This window comes from Cyprinodon tularosa, unplaced genomic scaffold (assembly GCF_016077235.1).
Source record: "Cyprinodon tularosa strain WSP-4 unplaced genomic scaffold, ASM1607723v1 ctg332, whole genome shotgun sequence".
Lineage (NCBI taxonomy): Eukaryota > Metazoa > Chordata > Actinopteri > Cyprinodontiformes > Cyprinodontidae > Cyprinodon > Cyprinodon tularosa.
In genome coordinates this window covers 822,525-849,790 of record NW_024039044.1, presented here as the reverse complement: position 1 = coordinate 849,790, position 27,266 = coordinate 822,525, and the positions used below count along the sequence as shown (strand labels likewise).

Below are 27,266 nucleotides of genomic sequence, written 5' to 3'. Positions count from 1 at the left end.
GGCAGATCATAGTTATTTTTTTTTCTCCAGCTTTCTATTCTCATTACACTTTCTCAAGTACAGAGCAACAAAATTAACTCTGTATTTAACCCATCCCCTTGGGGAGCAGTGGGCTGCCATTGAGCGGTGCCCGGGGAGCACTGTGGGGTTAAGAGTCTTTGCTCAGGGAGCCAGAGTGGCAGACTGTGGGAGGGGGGCTTGAACTTAGAACCTGTCTACTTTTAAGATGGAACAAATATCCAGTATTTAGGTAAACGGGTAAATCATTTTTGCAAAGAGCCAGAATGGTTTAGATTGCTTTTTTATGCAATAAATGCACAATCAAAATAAACAAAAATAGAAAACAAAATCTTTAATTAGGCTAATATGACAGCAGTGTTTTAAACTGATAATTAATCTAAAGCAAATTGGATGTTTGGAATCTGCTTTGGGTAATCTGTATGCTTTTTTCTCTCATTTCTGATTTAATTAAAAACAGACAAACAGCTATGAACTGACAGCTAATGACTCAGCCTTCGAGCAGTTTGTGGTTCCTACTTTCCCCCCAACTTGAACACACCCTTTCCACAAAAACTGCATAAAAATATATTGGAACTTTATTTGCATTTTTATAGAGGGGAAAAAGACCAAATCTCCTGACATTCTTTGGCACCAGTTTATCTAACAAGCTATATTTTAAAGCTCAGCCTGTAACAGATGTGATTAGACCTTTTGGGTGTGGTCAGAGTTCGCATGCAATGATACCAAGAAAGATACAAGTCATCTAAAGCAAACAAGCTCCTATTTCCTTTTCTTTTTATGAGTGGAAAAATGTTCAACTATTTAAATACTGGAGATGTCTTTAGTAAATATAAATTAAAACCTCTCATAGAAATGGCTGAATGTTAGAGTAGAGCAGTGACTCCTCTATGCGATGCTAAACCCAAAATATTTAAAGCCAATTTATAGTTGACAATGTGAACTCAAGTCTTTCATTAGATTAATTAGAACTGAAGGTATCAAGCTATTCTAGTAAAAGAAATGACACCAGGGATGAAATTCTGCACTTGAAAAAATGCAATAAAAAAAGTTGGATCTTGATTTTATCTGATAACTGGTAAAAAAAAATGACTGTTAAAAAATCTAAAGCTGTCTTTTGTAGTCTTTAGCTTTTAGGTGGCCTCAAACTCCAAAAACGGGGCAATTTTTGTGTGGTTCTGGGTAACAGACCACAGGTCTCAGCGGCAAGACTATCTGCTGCAGGATACACACTATAGCTGGAATAAAAGCTCTCATTTGTTTCCACTCTTACAAAGCTGCTCCTTTACACCAACTGTTTAAGCCTCCTTGTTTTAAGTGGATCCTTTGCAATATTCACACATCGTCTAAACTGAAACTTACACTAGCTAATACACATCTGCCTCAGCAAGAGGTTTATACATGGGATTTTCCAAGGAATTGACAAGTGTAAAACAATCAGGACAAAGTGGTGGTGTGCTAAGAGAGGTTTGTGAGCTTTTGGAAAAGAAGCAGGCATTGTGAGGTAGAAGGAGGTCTCATGCAGCACCGACATAAGCTCTACACACACCCACCCATCCCCCCCCCACACACACACAACCCCCCCCCCCACACACACACACACCAATCTTTTAAAGCAATAATGTTGAACAAGCTAAGAGCAGCACTCCTGTTATCAAATGAGCATCTGATTTTTAACATTCATCTTCTCGATTTTGGAGCCTTGTTTAGACCCTACTGCTGGTCAGCTGTACAAACCACACAAGATCACAAAAAAATAGTTAGTCGTTCCTTTAAACTCTACAAGCTCAGCATCCCAGGAGGGCAAGTTACCTGATGTGAAAGCTATTGTCTTCATCACAGATCTGTAATTCAGTGGTTTGACGGATTATAACCCCACATAATCCTGGATAGATTCCTAAATGTGGTGCTGCATGCTCCATGTTGTGTAACGAGTGCCTGGGACTTTGCATCAACAAATATATCATCGTATGAATCATGAATCATTTTCACTGACTCATGTCCAATCAAAGAAAACATGTTGCACTAATCAACAGGTCTCATTTACCAGGTTAGAACGGTGACGTATCTGATGCTGTCAGTAGCTTCTGGATACTTCAAAGTTCAGTATTATGTTTTTTCCCCATGAAGATGCCTCACCTTTCATGAATGAACTCCTCCAGAGCAGCACACTCAGACACCAGCTGGGGACACTGGCAGCGCAGCGCCACAAAAGACAGGATAGGCAACAGGTCATCTGCTCCGCTGTCAGAGGGACAGAATAAACAGAGCAAAGGATGAAACTCATTCACATTTACAGAGCATTTTGGCACAAGCTCCCTTTGGGGACCAGATGAATATAAAACCAACGCAGCTCTTAATGAGCTGTGTGTTGAGGGAAAAGCTATTTTCTAGATCTTCAGGGAGGAAAGCTGCACTTGGAAAGATGATGGCCAGATAGCCTTTTCTCAGTGTGCAGACAGCGACCCTTTGTTTATCATGACTCACACGCAGGGCTAACTACTGGTTTGCGGGATTGCGTGAGAAGGCAGGTTAGACCGACCCTGCTGCGTGCAACTGGATCCTCTTTTTCTGCAAGTGGTGGAAGGTGTGGACAAGCTCGTGTAACCAGTGAGAGCCAGAGCATCCAAATTCACACAATCCAACCCTGAATTATACAGCTCCCTCCAGTAAACATACATCTGACAGAAAAGGCTGCACCTCAGCATTCCAGGAACACAAAGCATACCAGCTCCATGAGGAAATCCTGAACCCAAGCAGCCCTCAGTTCCCCTTCTAACATAGCGGTTCATAGTTAGAATTAGATAATAGAGATGATTATGGAAAAACAAAGAGATGAAGAGAAATGAGCTAGAAAGAGATAAAGATTTGATTTTTAAAAACATTCATATCATACAATTATCTCAAATCAATAACCCATTCAAAATAATAGGAGCTATACATTTTTTAAACTAAACAAGATATCTTTATAGTTTTTTTTTTCTTAAATAAATCCACTTCAATCATTTACAAATATTTATATTTCAGTATAATTCTTCATATTAAAAGGCTGCATACAATCTGTATCTTATCCATTAGTAGGCCTATGCACCTTAGTAGTGTACAGCTGGCTATAAAATACACATAATGCTGTGAAATGATGCTTTTAAACAATACAAATAATAGTTAAATGTAACAGGGGTCTCACCATCCAGCCCACATTAATGGATAAGCTAGACTGCATCTCCAGTATGTTCATAAATTAAACAACTACTTATCATGCAAGTTATTTCCCCTTAAAACTGAAGAAAAGTTAATAATCTCAAACAGTTTTATAAAAATGGCCAAAAAGAAAAACAATGTTTATACCGATTTATCTTGAAAAAGGGTAAAAACATAAATCTGTACTTAAAAAAATTGGAGGAATGCAATGACGGCGTTAAATGTTTTAAAACTTAGCCTGATTCATGTTTCCCGAACAAAAGCGAAAAAAGAAAAACACCCACATTATCCCAGTCAGTTTGTTTAGTTACCAAACTATTTACTTTAGGTCTTTTATAACACACACAGAAACCCTCCACTGACGTAATTCTCTGCAGAGGTTGATCCAGTTCGCTGCCTCTGATCTCCAATAAAAGGAGAACAGCTAGCTGGGCTGCAACCAAAACACTATTAGCAGATCACACAAACACCATGGAGAACATTAATGAAGCAAAACTAAAATGTATTGTGAGGAAGAAGAGTGATGATGGCTTGTCTCTCTTCAGCCTGACATCCTGGCAACGTTTCTGTTCTCACATCAGTCCATCTGTTTATGGAACATTCAGCTTTGTTGATGTTCTAGAATAATGAGGATATAAAAATAATTTGAGAAAAGTTTCTTCATTTTGGACCAAGTTTAGCGTTTAATATAAGCCTAGATGATAAATGGTGAGTGCTGCAGATCTACTGGGTCAGGTTGACCCGGGATTCTGAAAACCGCTGAAAACTTTCAATTATCAGCATTTTTAGTTCAGCACTGTTTATGTTGCTCCCATCAAACCACCTGGGCGGACTCCTGCTTTGCTCTAAACTCAGACAGGACGACCTAGTTTAGGACCAAGCAAGTAAGAAGCGAACTGTAAGAGGGGTACAGACCCAGGACATCTCCTGCTGTGCAAAGGCTGAGTGAGCACTGATCTGACCCGACAGCGCAGCTACCAGGGCAATGAATCCTTAAATTGGGTTCTGCACTTCCAGAGGATTTTTGAGACAGTCTTTCAGTCCAAATTATATGCATGAAGTAGTTGAGGAAATTAATTAGTTTGAAGTTTAATGAGGTTGACAGCAACATGTTTGTTTCCATGTTTAACTGGGCTGGCTGTAATCCATCAGAATCAAAGAGGTCTGCTGACCTGTCAACTCTTCAAACAATTCATGACTTACATGGCTGCTGTTCTGGGTGTCGGATTTCCTCCTTGAAGACACTTGTAATCCTCAGCACAGGCACAGATCAGGCGTAATGTCCGAACTGTGACACAAAGAAGCAAACATGACTAGTTGGATCTGTTCCGCTTCTGAAATGGACCAAACAGGAGCTGAATATGGCCGCCAGAAGGAAGCCCAATGAACATGACAGATATTCCTAAAGACAATTCACTAAAACAGTTAAAGATGGCGGAACCAGGAAGATTTTTTTGAGGCCCTCAACAACTCAACCTGTAACATGTGTTTTTGATTTGGTCTGCATCCTCAGTCAAAAAAAAAAACGTATCGTGAATTTTACTGAAACAACATCCAAATGAAACCTTAACAAAAGAAGGCCCCAGAAAAAGTACTTAACGTATATGACTTCCTTTTTAAATCAGCCAAGATATTTAGTTTTGAGGGGTTTTTTTTGTTGCCATTTTGTTATTTAATCTAAAATAGGGCAACAAAGATTCAGCAACTTTGCCTGAAAAAAAAATAAAAAATAAATAAAAAATACCCTTTGAGTCCCCATTTAGCTAATTAGTCTCAAACAATATTGAGCATGTCCAATTCTTGTTGATAAAAATAAACCCAGAAAAATCCAGACCACAATGGCTGTCCATAACACACTGTATACTGCTTTTCTTTCCTTTTTAAATCAGGCAGATGTGGGACACCCTTATGTTATCGTCCATAATGACGTCAAGAACTTTTTTAAAATATTGTTTTATTCCATTATTGCCAAGCAAGTGAATAAAAAATAAATTTAATAAAAATACCTTCCTATTTCAACAGAAAGGCAATCTATTTTTTGGCCCACAAAGTACTTTTACTTCACATGTTTGGCCCAATTGCAAAACGTTTGGACACCCCAGGTTTCAAAAACATTCAGATTAAAGTCAGAATAAAATTAACTCCCATTAGAACAGTTTCACTCAAATTTTTTTGGTTTGCCTCCTTTTTTTCCCCATCACTCTAGTTCCACCTCAGTGCGAGGTGGGGTCATCAACAGCAGGGCAACTCCCCAGTTAGAAATATACACCTATGTGATTTGTAGCAACGCAAACAAAGGGCGCAGACCTCTGCTCTAGGTGTGTGCAAAATAATCGCCATGACGATGCATCGCGATTCTAATTCTTGTGATCTACTGCATCGATTATTGATGGCAAGAATCGATTCTTAATAAAAAAAATGAACAAATAAAATACATGAATTGTTGGCGCACATCAGCCAAACCAAGTGGAATACAACTTCCAGACCAGCAGATGTCGCTGCGGATGTGTTGACGCCCGCTGCCTTGTGTCACTAGCATTTCCGGCCGTGGTATACTGCGACGAGTCATAATAAAACATGGAGGACACTATGAAAATTCGGCCCCCGGCTCCATCACATTTCAAGTCAGATGCTTGGATGCATTTTGGCTTTAAAAACAAAGAAGGTAAAAATGAAATTGATAAGATCCACGTAATTTGCAAAAGGGGGAAATATACATTTTAATGTTTTCGTTTCATTGGTTTAAAGGACCACTTAGGCCATGTTAACGGCACTGATTATCCTTATTTTGTTATTTTAAGTTTGATGAATCCTAAGAACTTTTTGTCAGTGTGTCCACACCAGTAATAGTAATATTTCTGTCCAGTATTTGTTTTCATGGCAACACCTCCTAAAGTCGTTCCAATAAATACAGCTATGTATGAATTCAGTTGCTTTCAGTTATGTATCAATTGAAGACACTATCCAGATCACACACAGCCAGTCAGCCACTGGTAATGGCTGTATCTTTTTCTTACAGTGTTCAGTGAAAATATCGCAATGCATCGCAATATTTCAAGTATCGTGATGCATCATGTTAGAATCGCATCGTGGCATGTGAATCGTGATTCGAATCGAATCATGACTTCTTTGCCAATACCCACCCCTACTCTGCTCTGTCTAAAGCTTTAATCATGCTCATGGAGAGGTGAGCTGAAGAAGACAAATGTCTCTGGATGAGAAGGAGAGTCAGAAGAGAGGGAGGCTATGGAGCGCCATCAAGCTGACCTGAAACAATAGTCATACAAGCCTAATGAAAATGGATTTCAGGTTGAAGACAGTTATATTTATTTTGCTGATTAATGACTCTGTGGCCTAGCCAATCAGAAAGAGGCTGTGTTTTGAGTGGAGGGGATGGATGTTATAGCGTCCATCTGCATGGATGACGGTAGAGAAAAACACGTGATGGAAATGCTCCCAATGCGGGCTAAGTGGAGCAAAGCTGCCCGAGTAGAGTCTGTCCAAAAATTGGCCCAAGTGAGGAAGATGCTGCAGCTGCGGGAAGGCTGGGCTCACTGAGGCTGACAGAGGAAGGGTGAGATTAAGGGACCTAATGATATTCATAGGCTGACTGGGAGCTGGATATTACCTACAGCAACAAACAGACAAGATCCTATGTTGGTCCACTGCTTATCTAACTATTTTCCTACTTCTTAGCTTTAAAGAAAACCAAAGGTCCAATCAACAGAACAACCTGGTTGCATGAGTTACATACCTATTCGTTCTGCTCTAACACTGGAAGCATGGTTTTTATTTCTGCTCCAACTGTTCTGGATCAGATCCTGCAGTCAGGCTCCTGAAAATGCTGGAAAATATAAACGCTGAAGTTCCTGGCAGTTCCAATAGAATTCTCTACCAAATATTTGTGGTTGTATTGCATACAGTAATGCACTGATGTTTATGGGATGGATTATATTATGCACCATCACCTACATCCAACCAATCACTGAGGGGAAAACATGTTGGCCTGTTTTGTTCTAGAATAAAATTTAAAAACTTTGAGCTCAAACATGAATGAAAGCTGGATTCGAAGAAAAACAGCTGCTCGTCTATCTCCTCCAATAAATACATACAATCAGACAGTAACTGGGTGGGGAGACCAAACCAGTCTCCACAAAAGCCCAGTTTATTCTAAAAGAACTTTCTTAAAGTTGAGGAAATCATTGGGGTTTATCTTACCTACACACTCCAGCTTCCTCTGAGGACAACAGTCCTGAACCAGGAGCTTCAGTTCCTGAACAGCAGACTCATAGGGGTAGGAACCTTTAAGAGCAAGGGGGTCCTGGGGAAACAGTTTTAGGGGAACACCGACATCTGCTGGAGAAGCACAGCAGAACAGCCTCATGTTCCTCTCGAAAAGCTGCTCTCTTTCTCTGTGGACTCTCCTGGAATCACAAACAGAAGAAAGAAACTGGATCTCCACTGAAACTAAGGGAACAGAGATCTCCCACTTAGAAAACACAAGTTAGAACTCATTTCATTTCCTTTACAGTGTGTTTTACTTTTTAACTAAAGTCCCACTATCTACGGTCCAGCAGAAGACAGCAGAACATTTTTGTTCACACTGGTGGCCTCAATTTGAAAGTCTTATGACAGTAAAGAAGGAATAAATTAAGATCTAATCATAGTTGGTGATGACTCCGACAAATGCTGAAGGTTCTCATTTTGAACACAAGGACGCAGAACATCTTGTATAATATCAGGGTACACCATTTGAATTTCAATTCTGAAATTATGGTAGATTTTAATCCGCCATTTGCAGCTACATGTGCCCAACTTCCCAGCGGATTCTGGGATTGGGGAGTAAAACGAAACTATAGCTCTCGCAAACAGGCAATTAATTGAGGCTCCACACAGACAACTGCAACCAGAGCCAACATGCAGCTCTTAACATACAACAAGCTCCTATAGAAAAGAGAGACCACCCAGATGAAAATAATAAACATTAAAGGCAAGCCAACATCAGCGTGAGATGAAGGGGTTAACCAGAACCTTGAGGTTCTGCTGTCAGAGAGGTGCACTACCTAAAAAGAGCCAGCAGGGCGCTCCACAGAGGCGTAAAGAAGGCCTCCTCAATGCTGCCAAGACAAAGGTCTTTAAAGGTGGCGGTGTTCAAACAGTCAAAGGAAAGCAGACACAGGGAGAGCAGTTGATCTGGAAGAAAAATGTTATGATGAGCAATATGTCGAAACACCTAAACAATCAGAACGAGTCAGTACTTCCACTTGCTCACCGATTGCTATATGGATGTCTTTGACAATAGCTTTCAGGTGTTCTTTAAGTGCTCTCAGCTCCAGCTCTTCCAAGTGGCTTTCATCCAGCTCCATGGAGGGGTCACAGGTCACATCTGCATCCAGGCTGCTGATGGGAGGGGCCCAGTCCAACTGGGACAGGAACTGCTCCAGATCCTCAAAGGAGTTGTCCCGCTCCACTGCGACTTCTGCATCTACAACCTCATCATAGTTTGTGTGAACGTCATGAGAGTGCGAAGGGGAGAGCGAGGCATCGATGCTGAAGCTGTGGCCCCCAAAGCTTGGACTGGTGGTTCTGATCGGCTTCCTGTGGCTCTCTGATCAGGCAGAAAGACAGAAACATGTAGGCTTACATTTAAACGGCAGATTTATGACACAGACCCACTGATGGAGTCACTTTTAGACTAAACCGACTGTTCCCTTACTGCTGCTTTCTCACATTTTTCTTTTTAACAATTAAAAGTATAAGTTTGCATGATTTCAGGACTGCCTTTTAAGACATAAAACAATAGTCTGAAGTTGTTCTAAATTAGGTTTTCCAACCATCCTTTGGTTTACCGATAGATCATTGTCAAGGTCCCATAATCATGCGTTTGAAGACTTTCAAAGTCACCTATGGGCAAATATGGTAGATGCCTTTAGAACTATGTGGGTATTCATTTGTTATGAAATATAGTTTTGTTATTCCAGCACCCAAAAAAACATGTAAAAACAAACAAACCCTTGCCTTCAAAGCAAAGCCGCACTTTTTATTTTGCCATATCATGCCACTTCTGAAGACTAAGGCTACATTCACACTGCAGCCCTGAACTGACCCAAATCAGATTTTTCGGCCCACATGCGACCTGATCTTTTCAAATGAGACCTGTGTCTGAACTGGCAGGTCGCATTCATTATTCATATACCTGACAGTGATCCCTATTCTGCATCTTGCTACGCAGAAGCGGCAAGAAAAACAATAACCATGGCAGATTATGATGCGGAGAGCAGTATTTATGTTTAACCATATTGAAAAGATTGAGGTTTTATGGAAAAGATTGCTAGATGCGCACAGGCACTACCATCCATGTTCACTTCTGTAAACACAGAGCACGCTGGGTTGTGACGTCATTGCGTCCTCTACTGCACATGCGGGACACTTGCGTTGTATGAGTGCAGTTCACACAGGAGATTGTCATGAACGACAACGCAAAAAAAAAAAAAAAAAAACTTTCACAAAAAAAAATCAGAATTGAGCATTAAGGCCTGCTGTGTGAACTTAGTCCAAGTTAGACAACTCTCACTGCCACAAAGCAGATTTCATGACATTGTCTACAAAAGTAAAGCTGCTGACCTGTACAATTTAGATGCTAAAAGAGCCACTTTGCCTCAACGTGATCATCATGTTCTGCCTCACATCACCCGTCCCTTATCAGAGAAAGTTGGCATTTGTTTACAGAGATGGCACAGTGCTGTTAAGGCCGGTGCTTCCCTGGAATAGCCTTCTTATATAGATATATTTTTCAGTTTATCAGGACAGAGGAGCTGCTGCTCAGACAGCAGAACAAATGAGGATTACTCCAAGCTGCTTGAAAAAAGCGAAATACCACTTTTTGCATGATTTTGATGGAATAGCATTATAATACAGTTAAAATGCTCTAAAGACTTGTTTTTGCATGATATAGGCCCTTTGGTCCATGTAGACAAAAAAAAAAAAAAAATCTCTTTGCCTTCATCAAAACAGAAAGCTATAATAAGAAGTCAGACATGATCATTTAATACCCAACCCTTCAGAAAACTGGAGAAGAATCCAAGACCTCAGGACTCATTGGACCTGCTCACAGACGGCTGACAGTTCCTACCTGAGAGGAGCAGGCTGTGGACGCTGCGTGAGGGTCTCAGCAACATGGCGGGGCTCTGAGGAAGGCGTTTACTCACGATGGGGTAAAGCTTGTTGTAAATGCTGTACTGATGCTTCCTCAGGAGCTTCACCAGTGGATGGTCCGATTGGCTAAGGATAGACAGAAACTGGTAAGGATCACTCTGCTCGGCCATAAATTGTTTAAACATTTGTTTTTGTAAACTTCATCACACCAAATAATTTGTGATTCAGGGTGAATAAGTCATAAGATGGGGTAGTTGGAGATCCTAATAGTGGTTAATCCTTATATGCTGTCAAAACGGTTGCATTCTATCAGAGACTCCTCTGTTAATTTTTTACCATCTATGTTGTATTGGAAAAGGAGAGGATTTAGAAACTGGTCATCCAAAAAAAAAACAAAAAGACATTTTGAACCAAGTCAGCTCTATTACTGGACCGGGCAAATTTTAATGGGTAAATTCCCATATTCCCGTAGTAATGGCATATGACCATAAAATAAACCCGATTAGCCAAGCTTATAAACTAAGCCAGTTTGAAACACCCCTTTGCTCATACCTTTCTGCTCCTCAATACCATTCTTTTTTACTTTATTTAGCTCCAGATTCACACCAACGGTCATCTCAAGACACTGAGAAACGTGGGAGATTTGCTCTGCTTTGAGACAGCAGTATGATTTTATAATGCCTTATAAACACGTTTCCCAGGGGTGTCAATAATCAGTGAGGTTACATCATGTAGAAGGTAAACAATGAGGCATATGTTCCTTCACAAACCAGCAGTCTGACTTCAGTGCTTTGGCAGCAACCAGGAGTCAATCTAAGATCTAAAGCTAACAAAATGTGAGAGCTAAAATGTCTGGACTGTCAGGCGGTGATAGGAAGACTGTTTAGGCAACTCTCTCTTGACCTTTGACACTTACAATCCTTCTGGTTTAATGACGTTCAAAGACATCAATTAATCAAATAACAAAATCGAACGTAATGGCTGCATACGATAGATAAAAGCTAACACTGCCGTAGGTTTAAAACCATCTGAAGTGTAGGTTATTGCAGTTCCCAAAGCATGAGCCTTCCTGTTCCTCAAACTCAGCTCAATGAAAGCAGGAGGCAAAGGTTAGTTGGTTCAACAGTTATTGATGGCGTTATTTTCAAGGCCTGCTAATGATTCGGGATCCAGCTCCAGACCAGGACTCCTCAATATGGGATCCTGAATGGTGAGCAGGAACCTGAAAATCAAGTCTTCAGACCTTCTCCATGCAGAACCAACATCTGCGTTTCCATCTCAGGAAACATTTCTTGTGCATCAGTCTGTCTTACAGTGGGTCTAAAGAACCTCCTGACTGAAGACACTCTGTAGTGCTACGATTTTCTGAAGATAATGATGCTCAGGACTGTCGTTCACTTTATTAAGAATTATTCTTTCTTAAATCAACTCCGCAAATTCTAGAGGAGTTCCTAGAACAAATACATTGAGCTTTTCAAGTCATTTGAAGTCACCCTGCAGATGATGGAAGAAGAGCTCACACTCTCCACAACAGACATAGAAGTGGTTGCAAACATTGAAGGACCTAGGCTTCTTTGTGAAGTACAGTCTGTTTGTTCTCTTCTTGTAGATGAATGCACAGTTGCATCTCCAGTCAAGCTTATTGTCCAGGTGCAAATTGATGTATCTATACTCCATCACCACCTTCATTTCCTCTCCCATTATTTTAAATGCATTCAACTTGTTCCCATTTCTTCTGAGATCTACAATCATCTCCTTGTTTTGTTAACATTCAGGATCAGATGATTGTTTTCATGTTATGCCAAAAAGCAGTTCACCAGCTCCCTGCACTCTGCAGTCGATATGGACAAGAAGCTGAGTATTTCTACAGATGACAGGACTCAGTCTGGTACTGAAAGTCAGAGGTGTAGAGGAAAAAGGAAGGCAGCGAGTACAGTCCAGTGTCCCTCCTCTACTAGACTTCTTGATTAGACAGCTGACCCTTCAGTTTCAAACTGTGGTCTTGTCAGGTAGTTTTTGGATCTGGGTGATTGTTGATGCCTCCACTTGAGTCTTCTGGAGTTTCTCACAAAGTAAGAAACGCTGAATTGTGTTAAATGCACTGGAGAAATCTACGAACATGATCTTCACTGTGCCGTTTGCCTCATCTAAATGACAGGGCATGTTGAAGCAGGTGTATGATGGCATCTTCCACTCCAATGCATGGAGTCCTGATAGCTGCTTAATGTCTGCTCAGGTGAACCGACAGAAGTCCTCCAGGACCTTGATGATGTGGGATGCAAGAGAAACAGTTCTATGGTCATTGAGGACTGTTTGAGTTTTCTTTGGTACTGGAACAAAGCATTGCAAATAATTTCCTCGTTAGCGCCCCCTTCAGTTCTAGAGGCCTCATTCTCATCAGTAGTAAGAGTCTGCTCTGAGCCTTCCAGTAAAGAGCATCAGTGCTGTTATTCTGGTCCAGTTTACTTTTCAGGTGAACACCCTGCCCTCCATCTGGGATTCCATGAGCTTTGGAGGGCAGTCTACATAACCTGCCCAAGCTTCACACCCAAAACAGACAAACTAAACAGATACAGAGGTTCTTAGAAATACACCAAACCTATGAAAATGATTTGATCCATTTTAAGCTGCGCTTCAGTTTTTATCCCAGTTTAGAGAAACGGAGCCACACTGACTGAACCCTAAAGGTTATTCTGATCACAGTGCTGCAAATATTTACCTCAGCAAGTAGGAGAGGAAATCTAACACCAACGAGGAATCAGGGTTCTTCTTTATGCTGGCTCTCCACTGTTTGGGCCAATCCTAAAAGAACAAAATATTCCATTACATAAATTACTCGTTGCTTCCAAACTGCAACTTTTTAAGAAGATACTGTAAATTTAGCTTAAGATCCTATAGCCTGATAAATGCTAAAGATGGCTTCAAACTCAGCAGTATGCTGGTTTTGCAGCTACTAATAATTATAGTAAAATCAAAAAAATTGTGTGGTGTGAATCAGAAACACTAACACATTGTCGCCTGCTGAGTTCAGTTTCTTCAATTAAAGCATTATGTGCGATAACTTAATTCTTTGGTACAAAGTAAACTGCCAAAAGTTATGGGTTAGTACTAGAAACTCATTAACATTACTTAGTTTAGGGGTAAATAATTGTTCTCATGGTTGAATTATTTTTTCCTTTATAAATGAGATAATTTGTAAACAACTGTTTATACTACTTCAGATTGTCTGATATGAAACATTTTGAGAGACAAAGGTCAAGGTAAGACGGTTAATGGTTATTCACATCACTAGATAAATCAGCCACCAGTAGAGATACACCGATCCAGTTTTATCCAGTCTAATACCAATTCCTGGGCTGAGGTTATCGGCCGATACCAGATACCGATACCACTGTTGAATAAAGGATTTGTGTACTTTGCCATGCGAATTAGAGCATCAGGCTTAACATTAAAATTGTTAAAAAATAAAATAAAAAAATGGGGGAAAAAAGTTAATAAATAACAGATAGATCATCACTAACTGCTTTGCTCTTCCTTATGACAAAAACAGTGTTTTGTAAACACAGCATTTAAGTGACCAGATTGCTGTAACTGTATTATTTTGAATGATATTAATAAAAACCTGAAACAAAAAGATTGGCATCATTCATCCAACTCCTAATTAAGCTAATTATTTAATATCGGAGCTGATATGGAGTCAGTGTAACGGAACAATGCACTTCTAGTAGAGCAAGATGAAACTGGTCAAATTTTCCATTCAATTTTTGGCAAAATCGGATAAAAAAAAAAAAAAAAAAAAAAAAGATTAATGGGATTTGGTAGGAGGACAAAAAAATATTAAAGGCTTACAATTTTTTTAAGCTATAAATCGCTCAGCCCTAATATCTAGTTACCAGACAAAACATTAAATTGTTCTTTTATTCAATGAGTTAAAGAGGTCGACTGTAAAACAAACACTAGAGGAAGCTGGAGAGCATCTTTAGCAACATTAAATCCAGAATTATGCTAAATTGGGACCGCAAGTGCAGGAAGCAGCAAAAAAAGCGCCAGCTTCTTCAGTTTGATGCTTGTACATATAAAAAGGTCTGACACGCCTCAAGTGCATCTTTGATGCTCCTGAAGTGTGTCCCGGTAAAGTGTGTACAGATGCGTCCGATGCTTCTGCTGCCCCTGTGTTCAATGGCAGAGAGCAGCTATGCTATATTTGCTGTGATCAGTGGGTAAAAAGTAGTTTTAAGATGTTTAAAGTGAGAAAGTCCACCTCAGAACTTTATCTGTGCAGTCAGTTAATCAAGATTACGATCCAACCTTCAAATATTATTTCACTGTTGGACTAGCACGAAACCCCCGTAAACCGGCAGTGCACTGTCACTGGAAAAGCTGTTCAACAGCAGCCTCTGGCCTGGTTGCCTCTTGGGGTTTTTCAGCTACTGTTCAGGGTGGCTGGAAGGAGATGTTAGCATTTTTCATGTGCATAATACAAACTGCAGGCACCAGAATAATAAAAGCGAACATATTTTGCCAGTAGGTTTTAGTTTTAGAGGGGTGATCATGGCACTCTGCATCAGCAGTGCTGTGTCCGTCTCCCTGCCAGCCTCATACCAGCTTCTCAGATTGGTTGATGTGGCGTGTCGAGCAGTAAAATTTAAATTTTTTAAACTCCAGCAGCTGCTGCTTGTGAAGTGCATCCCACGCCTAACATGTTTAGGAGCTCATGAGGCTTTGCTTTGATGCTTCAAGATGCACTGCTCCTGCTGCTCAAAGTGTGTTGCAGGACCTTTTGATGAACGCCAACCATTGAATTTGCATGTAAACCAGCTGCATCTGCTTTTTCAGCAGCGTGCGGTCTGAAAGTAGCATTACTCTGAGCAAGGCAAAACTTCACTGCCCACACATTATTCCAGTATGTTTATATTTAACTAATCAAATTTGTCCCCTAATCTTCACCATGTCCGATTTGCAGCCTTTGGGTCACTCACATGATCCTGCTCATATTCAAGTACATTAGCATAGAGAAGGCGCTGCTCCTGCTCGTCTGCAGTCATGGCTCCGGATGCAGCAAACCTCCTGTTAAGACAAACAAACCGCAGGATTTAGACCAACGTTTTTGCACAAACTCTCCATACTAAGGATTTTAATCACATTGAATGCAGAAGACTGGTCATGTTTTGTCACAGTGGGAATGTCAATTTCAATTATCTCCTTGGTTTAGAATGTCAATAAAAGCTTGGATATAAATGAATGCAGTAATGGGATTCATAAATATTCAGCTTTTAGTAAAAAAAAAAAAAAAAAAAAAAAAGGGAAATATAAGTTTGGCTGAAATACAGGTACACACAAAAACAAATAAAGACATCAAGCTATGCTTTTGGTCTATTGACACTAAATATTTTTAAAACATGAAACTCCACAGATTAAACAGAGAGGTTTGTTTTATAAGTGCAGACAAAAACAAACAGATAACAGGGCTGATGTGTTTTAGGGCGCCCTTTGGAGCCCAGACAGAGCGCTCAATGATCTGAGCTTTCTGGACAGATTAAACCACGAGGCAGGGAATGTCAAAACACTACAACTGATAACAGCTAGACAGATGCAAGAGAACAGACTGACAGCCAATCAGAGAACCCTTAAGGCAAAGCTCTGCAGCTGACCTATATAAGGACTCCAGAGGAACCACTTTACCAAGAGGTGAAGGAGACCTTCACTCTGCACTTCATTTAGTTTTCATGAGTTTACCTGTTAGCTTCTTCTTGTAGCCTTAGCCTCCTTTCCTCCATCTTCCTCTGAAGCTGGTGTTAAAAGTTTAGGAAAACAAACAAAAAAACACTCTAAAGTGGTGAATATGATGTCAGATAACAGGAGAAGCAGACAAAGCAAAACCTCAGGATACACTCATATGGTTGGTTTAATCCACACCCTGACTAGTCAGAGATTCTCTTCTGGCCAACAGGAACCTGCTCCAGGTCAAACCTTTTCTCACCATCTAATGGTATCTAGATCTTTCTAATACGTACTTCTTAGCCAAGCCTGTTTACAAGCAGATTTTGATGTGAACAATATCCAAACACCAACAAGACACATTTGACTGTTAAGTTTTTCTTGAAAAAATAAAAAAATCTGTAAAAATATCGAAATTTCTAAAATATTTTATATCTGAACTTTTATAGATTTTACCAGGTTGTACATTCGGCCGCAGACTGGCCATCATTCAATGGAAGCTCCCAAAAGGATACAGCATCCTGTCTGGCTTTGGCTATGATGATGTTCTCCATCATCTGTCGCTGCAGAGAAAGCGTCTGGATCAGAAAGATTAAGGAGACAAATATTTAAAGACTTTAAAAAGGTTCAGATTGTTGCTAAAAAACTAAGAAAAAAACATCACCTTTCACATAAGGTTCACTTGTATATTGAAAACAAAAAACAGGAGTCATAGCAGGCATATTTATATAAACCTTTATTAACATTAAAACTGACAAAAAAACTTGATAGTTTGGCAAACAGACATCCACATAAATACATTCTTCACAACATTAGTATAAAAAAGAAAACTAGTCTGTCCAGTGCAGGATGGAAAACAAAGATCTGTCAACTTTGGAGGCTTAAAACAAAAATTCAGATAGAGATCCAGTCTGCTGCCATGTTTCAAATCAAAGAGTGAAAAACAAGATTAAGCAGTCCTTCCAAACGTAGATAACTTGGCCACAGTCCACAAAAAAATATTTCAAACACTTCAAAATTAAAGCATTGGGTCCAGGTACAAAGCTACCGAGCAGCAGTGCTATGGTCTAATTCAATTAAATGGCATACACAGTAACATGCCAACCCTGTAAAAATCATAATCACTGAAGTTTAAGAAAAGACAGGTCAAGGATAAAACAAATAAAGACTTAAACAGTGAGACAGAGAGCATGGAACAGGACCCCAAATATTAAACAATTAGCCTTGACTGCATTCATCATAAGCTTTCCAAACAGTCATGACACAAGAACAAACCCCTCAGTCCCTCCTGTCAAATAACCAGGAAAATATTAATATTTTGCTCCTCCATCAGGAATGGGATCCTAAATACCAACAAGTTTGTATAATCCTGCAAATTTATAGAAGTTATCAAAGCAACAGGCTGAGCGGAGTTTGGAGGAAGATAGAAGCTCACGATAGACAAGTTTCCCATCATTTTATTAGCAGCAACACCTGATTTTATAACCAAGTGCTCGGCTTACACAAGTTTCCACGTCTGGTTGCTCACTGGACTTGAACATATCAAGTCCTTCTTAAAAAATAAAACATGCAGAAGAATTTAATAGTGGAGTGCCCTGGAGAACTGCTGCAGCAGATCAAGTGTTAGGTCTGGAAATCCTTCAAAGCTCCTTAATATCTTTTGCATTCTTAATTCATTTCTATTATAAGCCCCCCTTCCCCCCCAAACATGGTAGGACAACAAAAGGCACATTTAAAGCATTTTTGTATGAAATGATCAAACTTCTCTTTAGTTTCATGGTCCAACCAGAACAGTTTTCAATTCAACCTTTAAAATCCAAACTGGATGATTGAGAAGTTTTCAAAGAGTTGAAGCAAACAAAAAAGAAGAGATTACAAAATTAGCATATTTAAGCATCACAATAGAAGTCTAAAAATCTAATAGAAAAGTTAATCAATGCCAGCAATTAATTAACTTAAAGACAAACCAATAAAAGGCAATAAAAAATCTTTATTATGAATATATATTTTTTTTAATTTCCAGTATTTTTCCAGCAATCGAACCACAAACTGAAGAGTAATTTGCCATCAAACTGCCTCCTTTCTTTACTCCTCTAATTTAAAAAGAGTTGATTCTAGAGGTAGAGAGACCAAACTAAAAGGCTGGAGATTCATCTGGACACGGAGAGGCTGTGGATCAAAGATCTCCGGATGGAAACACTTTTCACTTGTTTGGGGGAGAAAACATACCTGTCCGCCTGGAGCTAAGCAGCTAACACCAGGTTAGCTTACACCACTTTACCTTTACAAACGCCTTCAGTTTCCTCCAATACGGCCGGAGCTCCACTTGCTGCCGAAACATTTTCCTTATCTAAATTGGAAATTAAAATTAATTTTAAAATTTCTAAGAAAGAAAAATGGAAAAAACCGACAGAAATCTAAAAGGTGAGGCGGGGAGAAATTTGGCGGACCGGTTTGGGTAAACGGTCGGCTCACCATATTTTCTCTTCGGACGCTGAGAGCGTTTTTCAGTCATCAGACGAAGGAGGACTGGAGAAACTTCTGGTTTATCTGGAGCCCAGAGTCGCAGATAAAAAACGGTGAGCCTGCCCTTTACTACTACAACTTTGATCATTTACACAGCTGACGCTGACGCCGAACCGGCACAACTGATGAGTTTCAAAATAAAATACCGGAAGTAGTTCTGAGCGAGAAATCCATCTTGATGCCCCCCAACAATTGAGGGTGTGTGGACCCCTGTGGAGGACCAATCCTGCCATAATTAAAAATAAATATAGAAATATATGAATGCTCCAAAAATGAATAAGCATACAATTAATTGCCCCCAAAAATACAATAAACAAATAAATGTAGGTAGAAATTAAATTATACAGCGAAACATAAATATATATATCTTTTTTAATTAGCTTATTTGTTTATTTGCCTTTGTAATAATTACCTTATTTATATATCCGTTATATTCTTCACCTTTAATTATTTATCAATTATTTCTTTAAGTATTTATTTATGTGCATGTAATAGTATTTTTGTCTGGTTTATTCTTCCTTTGTATTTTTTTACCCTATTTATTTCTTCCATGCTATTTATTTCTGCCTGTTGTTTTTACATTTCTGTATGCATTTCTGCCTCATTAGGCAAATGAGTAAGGGTGTGTCCTAGACGGTCAAGTTCTGCTCATTGGTTGGTTAGCAGCCACCGGCCACAGTCACAACAAACATGACTACCTACCATGAAGTGCTCAGTGAGCTAAGGCATAATTTAATTTCTACCTACATTTATTTGTTTATTGTATTTTTGGGGGCAATTAATTGTATGCTTATTTATGTTTGGAGCTTTTATTTATTTCTGTTTTTATTTTTAATTATGACAGGATTGGTCCTCCATAGCCTCAGACCAAGGAGGTCAGTCTAACCCAGGGGCGTCAGCAGACCCAATACTATAAAGGGGCACAATGGGGCACAAAAAAGAAATGCGAGTGCTTAAACTGGCGAACTACAAATTTTTTTGGCATCTATTTATTTAAAAAAAGCATGGGCACAGATGATTAATGCAAGCACGTGAGCAAAAATTTTATAGCACTTATTCTGATTATAAAGTGTCATAAATAAATTGTACAATCACACTGTTATTTTCTGCATCATTAAATATCTACCTAACCCAAACTGAATTGAATTGGCCCAATTGTGAACTTAACTGTATATCTCTGATCCACTACTGATGAAGGCACAATTTATCTTCATTAAATATCAGTCAGCAAACATAAAACTGAAAACTTGAAATGTACATCTGTAAAAGGAAAAAACAAAAGAAACACATCTTACATGTCTGTGTTTATCATTTCTATTTTGGTCCATCCTATGATGGTGATGATCCTTTGAGGTGTGTGTATCATGGCCAGAAAGATGGAAGAGCTGGATGTTTTCTTTTTTAACAGTAAACGGTAGCATCTCCGCTTCATTTTTGAGAAGCTGTCGATCACTTGTGACTGGCTTAATTTGGAGAGTTCTCCTCTCTCAACTCCGCTTTCAGAGCGGAAAATTCCGATGGTTGTAACCTCTGGTTATTTAGGACTCAATAAAATATATTAAAGTTGTGTTTTACACTTACAAGGAAATTGTTTTGGTGATGAGTTGCTGCACACAGACTGGTAAACGTACAGTTGTCATAAATAAAAATGGAAAGTTGCACTGGACGATGGGGGAGGTTGGAGCTATGCTCCTTCTAAAGTCTATGACAATCTCCATTATTTTTGGGGTGTTGAACTCCACACTGTTGTTGCTGCACCAGATGATCAATCTCCCAGCTGCAGGCAGACACATCCCTGTCAGAGATGAGTCCAGTGCTGGTATCATCTGCAAACTTGAGGAGTTTGATGGAACAATCACTGAATCTGCAGCTGGTTGATGTACAGCAAAGTACTTTTTCCACCAGTAGCTGCAGTTTTTCCAGGGTGTGCAAAATGGAGAGAAATATCGTAGACAGCGTTATGTGGAAACCCCTCCAGAAGAGATGCAAGACCCACAGCTGGTAATCACTCCAGCCTCGTAGCCAGTCAGCCTGCTCTCCGCACCTCTAATCTAATGCGGTCCTCCACTGGGGAATAAAAAAGGCACTTCTTCTTCTACAAAGTGCTGATGCGATTCTTTATCCAGTCCCCTAGATGGCGTCAGGTTCCATGTCTTGGGCTCATGCTCTGTCCTTCATCCTCCAGACTCACATCGGCACCGCCCCTTTGCTACGTTTTTTGATGCCACCTCATGACTATAGAGAAGTTATTCTAAGTAAAGCTATTCGGCTTTGTGACATTCACGATTTTCTGGTTTCAAAAAAGGTGATATCAACAAGCTAACTCAACTCTAAATTAAGTCAGCCCAGATTTCATTGTAAGCTTGAGGAATGGAAGGCAGAAATCCAAAATGGAATAAAAAAAAGCATCAAAAGTCCACATTTTACACAAATGGAACTTAAAAAAAAAAGAAAGAAATATGCTAAAAGAGGTAATGCTGCTTCTATACAGAAGAGCTATATTTGTATATAATTTATCTTTTTATTTTTAACTTTATTTTCATGTGTAGTTTGATGTGTATATATAAAAACTGCAACTGGAGCGTGTAACAAAAGTTATTTCCCTCTGGGATTATTAAAGTAATTCTGATTCTGCGTCACAAGGAGGAGATTAAGCATGGACCACTCAATGCATGAGTGGGATTTGATAGAGAATTGAAGTTACATTTGCAACATTTATTCAACATGAAAAAAATAAACTATACGTATATGTGTTCATGGCCATAAAATATGAGTCTAGGTTTAACCCCAGCAGGAACATAGCAGTACCTTTTAAACCTTTACAAACTACACAACATTTGTTGGCTTTATTTGACAAATGCAATTATTATTATACAGAACCTTACATACAGCAGAAATGTACACTCACCAGCCACTTTATCAGGTACACCTGTCCAACTGCTCGTTAACATTTAATTTCTAAGCAGCCAATCACATGGCGGCAACTCAGTGCATTTAGGCATGTAGACATGGTCAAGACAATCTCCTGCAGTTCAAACCGAGCATCAGTATGGGGAAGAAAGGTGATTTGAGTGACTCTGAACGTGGCATGATTGTTGGTGCCAGAAGGGCTGGTCTGAGTATTTCAGAAACGGCTGATCTACTGGGATTTTCACGCACAACCATCTCTAGGGTTTACAGAGAATGGTCCGAAAAAGAAAAAACATCCAGTGAGCGGCAGTTCTGTGGGCGGAAATGCCTTGTTGATGCCAGAGGTCAGAGGAGAATGGCTAGACTGGTTCGAGCTGATAGAAGGGCAACAGTGACTCAAATAACCACCCGTTACAACCAAGGTGGGCAGAAGAGCATCTCTGAACGCACAGTACGTCGAACTTTGAGGCAGATGGGCTACAGCAGCAGAAGACCACACCGGGTGCAACTCCTTTCGGCTAAGAACAAGAAACTGAGGCTACAATTTGCACAAGCTCATCGAAATTGGACAATTGGAAAAACGTTGCCTGGTCTGATGAGTCTCGATTTTTGCTGCGACATTCGGATGGTAGGGTCAGAATTTGGCGTCTACAACATGAAAGCATGGATCATCCTGCCTTGTATCAACGGTTCAGGCTGGTGGTGGTGGTGTCATGGTGTGGGGAATATTTTCTTGGCACTCTTTGGGCCCCTTGGTACCAATTGAGCATCGTTGCAACGCCACAGCCTACCTGAGTATTGTTGCTGACCATGTCCATCCCTTTATGACCACAATGTACCCAACTTCTGATAGCTACTTTCAGCAGGATAATGCGCCATGTCATAAAGCTGGAATCATCTCAGACTGGTTTCTTGAACATGACAATGAGTTCACTGTACTCAAATGGCCTCCACAGTCACCAGATCTCAATCCAATAGAGCATCTTTGGGATGTGGTGGAACGGGAGATTCGCATCATGGACGTGCAGCCGACAAATCTGCGGCGACTGTGTGATGCCATCATGTCAATATGGACCAAACTCCCTGAGGAAGGCTTCCAGCACCTTGTTGAATCTATGCCACGAAGAATTGAGGCAGTTCTGAAGGCAAAAGGGGGTCCAACCCGTTACTAGCATGGGGTACCTAATAAAGTGGCCGGTGAGTGTATATTTTCTATGTACCTAAAGTTCCATGGACAATAGCTGTATGAGGTGTATTCACAAGAAGACATGTTAAAAACCTAAAAATAATAAAAAAAAAGGGCTTAAAAGGCTTCTAATTATGCCTGAAACCCCCAAAATATATGAATAGATATTACTTAAAATGTATCATTTTATCCCAACCCTTTTACTGCCTTCCCTGATACCTGGAGTGAGGAAAACCGTGCAGCTGTGGTGGCAGGAGGTAACTGGGTGGATCAAATTTCTCCACAAATGTTTATAGAGCTTTCCTGTCTGCAAAGCTTTGTTGTAAATTATAATAGAACATAATCTAAGCTAAAATAGAATAAACTCCAGTCTAGGTTGAAACCCCCATGTTATGCACATCAGGTAGAGATACTCTCCTCTCTGCCAAAGGAGACGGATGATACTTAACAGAAACTATGATTGATCTGATGGGCATTAGCTGCTTGGTAACTATTTAATAATAAATCTCTAAGGCAAAGAAATAACTTGCTACCATTGTGTCTTACCGATCTGTGGATTAAATTTTATCGAGATAAGTTTTTGACAAAAATGGTGATGCCCAGAAATATATGCATTAAAGTGCATTTAATCGCACAGAGCATATATGAGCATCTGCTCTCCAACATCTACATGCTACTGCAGTAAAAGACACCATTCCTAAAGCCTTTCTGATCTCCATTTAAATGGGCGACAGACTGAGGATTACTTCCAGAAAGCCTGCTAAAAAACAGAGCTGTTTCACTGAGTAACTTGGGGGATTATTTTCTGGCATAATGGCTATCTGGCCCTATGAAACTGAAAAACCAGAATATGCAAAGATCTAGCTAAGATAGATCTATCTGCAAACTTACTCTGCATTCTGACTTATTCCACTTTCTGAAATGAGCCCCTGGTCTTGACTGATGTAGCCATTACTTGGCTAATTAGGTCCAATAGTTGTATAGAAGCATGTGGATAATATGTTGTTAAGTTATTAACTGTACAAAGATGATCCACGTTGTTATAAAGGGTTAGGTTATAGTAGATCTGTCATAACTGGTAACTAAGCAGCTGGTTCTACTTCAACTCTGCTTTATATTTTCTTTACAAACTCTGCAAACTTACCAAAGACGTCTTCTGGTAGACCTGACCAGGGGTGAGCCTTGCCACACGGGCCTCATAGCTGGCCCTCAGCTTCTGGTTTAAACGTGATGCTTCTTCAATTGGTGTCAGATCCCTACAAACCAGGCACAATTAGACAAACATCCATGTGATGGTGGACTTCAGCTGTTCAGTCTTTAAGAAGGAATAACTGAAGTTCACATCTGAAGAACATATTAATAACACTGCTGTCAACATGCCAGGATCAGCCATAATTAGAATCAGAATCAGACATACTTTAATAATCCCAGAGGGAAATTACTATATAATTATATTGGCAATGTGAAAACATAAGTATAAGGTACATTAGAAACACACAGATTAACAATCAGAAAAGCATCAGAAAAACCCCCCCAAAAAGCATAAACACGAGACAAAAGAAATGGGTCTAACTCTACATCAATGTTGACAAGTCTGGTTATCAATAAACTGTTGCTTTAGCCGCATCTTAAAGGTGTTATATTTGTTTTAATTCCTTATGACCATAAAGATGAGATGTCATTCAGTAGCAGCTCGAACAGAAAAAGCAGTTTGGCAGAATCCACTTTTCCTAAAGCGAACAGATGTTTAACACATTAGTGGTGAGGAGGAGATGATAAACCATGCATCATTTTATAGATAAGATAACAGTAAACATTTGTTGTCTTATCCAGATTTTGTATATTTATATTTTTGTTGGTTTACTGATTGTGGGGAAATGCTGAACATTCTAGCAAACTGATCTACCAGTTGGACCTTCTCCATAAGGTTTCTATTCTCTATCTAAATAATCTGAACCATTTAAGAAGTTCTTAATGTTTTCAAGCTGAGGATGATTAATTCATCAACGACATTAAATAAAATGGATTCTTCTACATTTAGAGTTGGGGAATTTCCTTGATTCATTGAGATTAGTTTTGGTGCTACAATCTGTCAACAAATGACCTTACTTTTTGCATGATTCCTGAGAGACCACAGCTTGCAATCTCTGGAAGGCTTCAGGAGGAGGAAATGGGGAGAGCTCTCCGCCACCATCTGACAAAACTCGCCGGTGGCCGGACTTTGTGTAGCCGCCCACTTGGGGAGGTGCGTCCAAATGAGTATCAGTAGCTGTGACATGGACAGACAGCAGAACAATAAAAAAAAATAAATAAATAAAAAAGAGAGGTTAATTTAACTGGATTTTTTGTAGGAAGGTTAAAAAGAGCAGAGTGGTTATAAAATAGATGCCTCTAATTGGATGAAAAGCTCCTCACCAGTGTTTACAGATGTAGGACCAGCCTCTGTCTGAAAAGGCTCTAATTGGCCGGCTGACGCAGAGCAGGTGGAGTTGGAAGGGTCAGGAGGCTCAGAGCGTTTCGCTAAAAACGACTTGGCTCGCTCCAGACACTGCTCAGCCAGCCTCAACATCCGCTCCACCTCCACAGCAACCATCTCGTTCTTCTCTGGAAGATGGAAACACAATGAGAGCGGATCCAGTTAGCCTCTGGAACAGTATTACTACAGCTGCATAGCAGTACCTCAAAATATCATTGAAAAGGGTGAATTATTTTAGTAATTCTATTTTTAAAAAAGCAATCTGACTTTTTAAAAATGTGTTTGTCACAGAATGGAATGTAGCTGATTTTTATTTTCATCTGGTTTCCAGCTTAATAACAAAACAAAATGCCTCTGAAAGTTACATTATTCCAGCAAATGAATAAAACAATTCAATTCAAAAAATACTTTATTAATCCCAAAAAGAAATTACATGTAGAAACCCATGGACTTTTATTTAAAAACAAGTTTCTATGAATGTTAATAGTTGTAGGCAGGAATGATATTCTATTGTGATCTGTTTAGCACCAGATCTGGAGTAGCTTTGACTGAAGACACTGTGTTGTTGTTTTTACAGTCTTCTGATGAGGACTCTCACTAAATATTCTGCATTTTATGAAGATTCTGAAGGAATATTATACAGAATTATGGAGCTAAACTCCTCTGCTGTTCGGTTCTACTGGACACCATGCCTCTAGGCTGTGGCTTGGATTAATGTATTAACAAAGGGTAGGACGGAGGAGATCAGACTCTGGTTCTTCCCAGGTCGCTTCATTTGCATAACCCTGATGGTTCCTGAGAGTTCCCGAGGATGTTGCATTCTAATATTTTTAGTTCCTGGTTCACACTTGTGCCCACTAGGTAGCACATTTGGATCCAGTTTCTGTGTGGGTGTAAAAATCCAGATTTAGTTAGAAATGTTCTCAGACAGCATCTCCTCGGTGCAGCATGTTGCATTAGGGTGCAGTATGTCTCTGTGAACAGTCTGATACTCCAGAGTCATTTCTAAACTGCAAGATATAATGAAAGGTGCATCATTTTGACCTCACTGTTAAATCCCCTTTAAATCAAGAGGTCAGTAAAAATATATTTTTTAGAGACGGTAAAGAGTTAAGGGCAATTTTAGCATTATAACTTCGAATTTGATTTTGGATTTTTCATTTTCAATATCACTGAATAAATCAATAAGATAAATATACTTTCAAAAGCCGTGTTTTGTTCCCTCACTCTTAAAAACAAGTAAGGGAACATAAGACCCTGAACTGAGAAAGTGTGCCTTCCAGAAATCTGTGCAGATTAAAAGGGAAAAATACTCACTAGCAAACAACATGGGTGCCCAGCATGGAAAGTTTTGTTCTACATTTGTTTACCTGAAACATATCAAATGTTCTATTTTGTATGCAACAAAATGAGTGAGGCTCACCTTCTTCCAAAAGAGCATGTGATATATAGTTGATGGTCCGCAGGTACTCATAGTACGCCTCCTGTAGAGAAACAACAGTCAGTAAAAATTCAACATGTATAAATATACACACACGTATATATGTATATATATATATATATATATATATATATATATATATATATATATATATATATATATATATATATATATATATATATATATATATATATAGGGCCAGCAGGCAGCATGTCAGCATGTGAGGCCTCAGCTGATGCACATGTTGGACTTTACTAGTTAACTAGCAGGATAAAAAAAACAACTACAAGCCAACTGGTAAACATTGTGAGCTCCAAAGGTTAACTAGATTTTTAATAGACTCACCAATCTCAGTATCTTCGCACACTTTCACTCCATATTACCAATTTCTCACACTAAAAAATTACAGACAATAAAACTCAACTCTGTTCCACTTATTTATGTATAAATACCACGGTGACCAAAATCCAGTCCGCATTTTTAATACAATCTTAGTGGTAACACATACCCAATCCATGTTCCCACCTACTCCCTGTGCTAGATATTGAAAAAAAGACAGTTGTTATGAGGTATGTCATTTTAATTTTTATCTTATCTCATCTGGACCAGGATAATTCTCTTTGTAAATTATTGAA

The 27,266-nt window shown here is 39.4% G+C and overlaps 1 protein-coding gene across 1 annotated transcript in view; it reads right to left on the bottom strand.

The window, feature by feature from the left end:
* Positions 1-27,266, bottom strand: part of vps9d1 (VPS9 domain containing 1) — a 37,826-nt gene that overhangs the window by 8,985 nt on the left and 1,575 nt on the right. Inside the window, exons 2-15 of the mRNA XM_038293959.1 lie at positions 26,614-26,674; positions 25,130-25,318; positions 24,824-24,983; positions 23,859-23,970; positions 16,608-16,670; positions 16,111-16,163; positions 15,354-15,441; positions 13,094-13,176; positions 10,352-10,500; positions 8,492-8,827; positions 8,283-8,412; positions 7,438-7,643; positions 4,423-4,507; positions 2,158-2,262 (exon numbers count right to left, since the gene is read on the bottom strand). Of these exons, the coding sequence (XP_038149887.1) occupies positions 2,158-2,262; positions 4,423-4,507; positions 7,438-7,643; positions 8,283-8,412; positions 8,492-8,827; positions 10,352-10,500; positions 13,094-13,176; positions 15,354-15,441; positions 16,111-16,163; positions 16,608-16,670; positions 23,859-23,970; positions 24,824-24,983; positions 25,130-25,318; positions 26,614-26,674 (1,820 nt within the window). The remainder of the gene's footprint in view (positions 1-2,157; positions 2,263-4,422; positions 4,508-7,437; positions 7,644-8,282; positions 8,413-8,491; positions 8,828-10,351; positions 10,501-13,093; positions 13,177-15,353; positions 15,442-16,110; positions 16,164-16,607; positions 16,671-23,858; positions 23,971-24,823; positions 24,984-25,129; positions 25,319-26,613; positions 26,675-27,266) is intronic.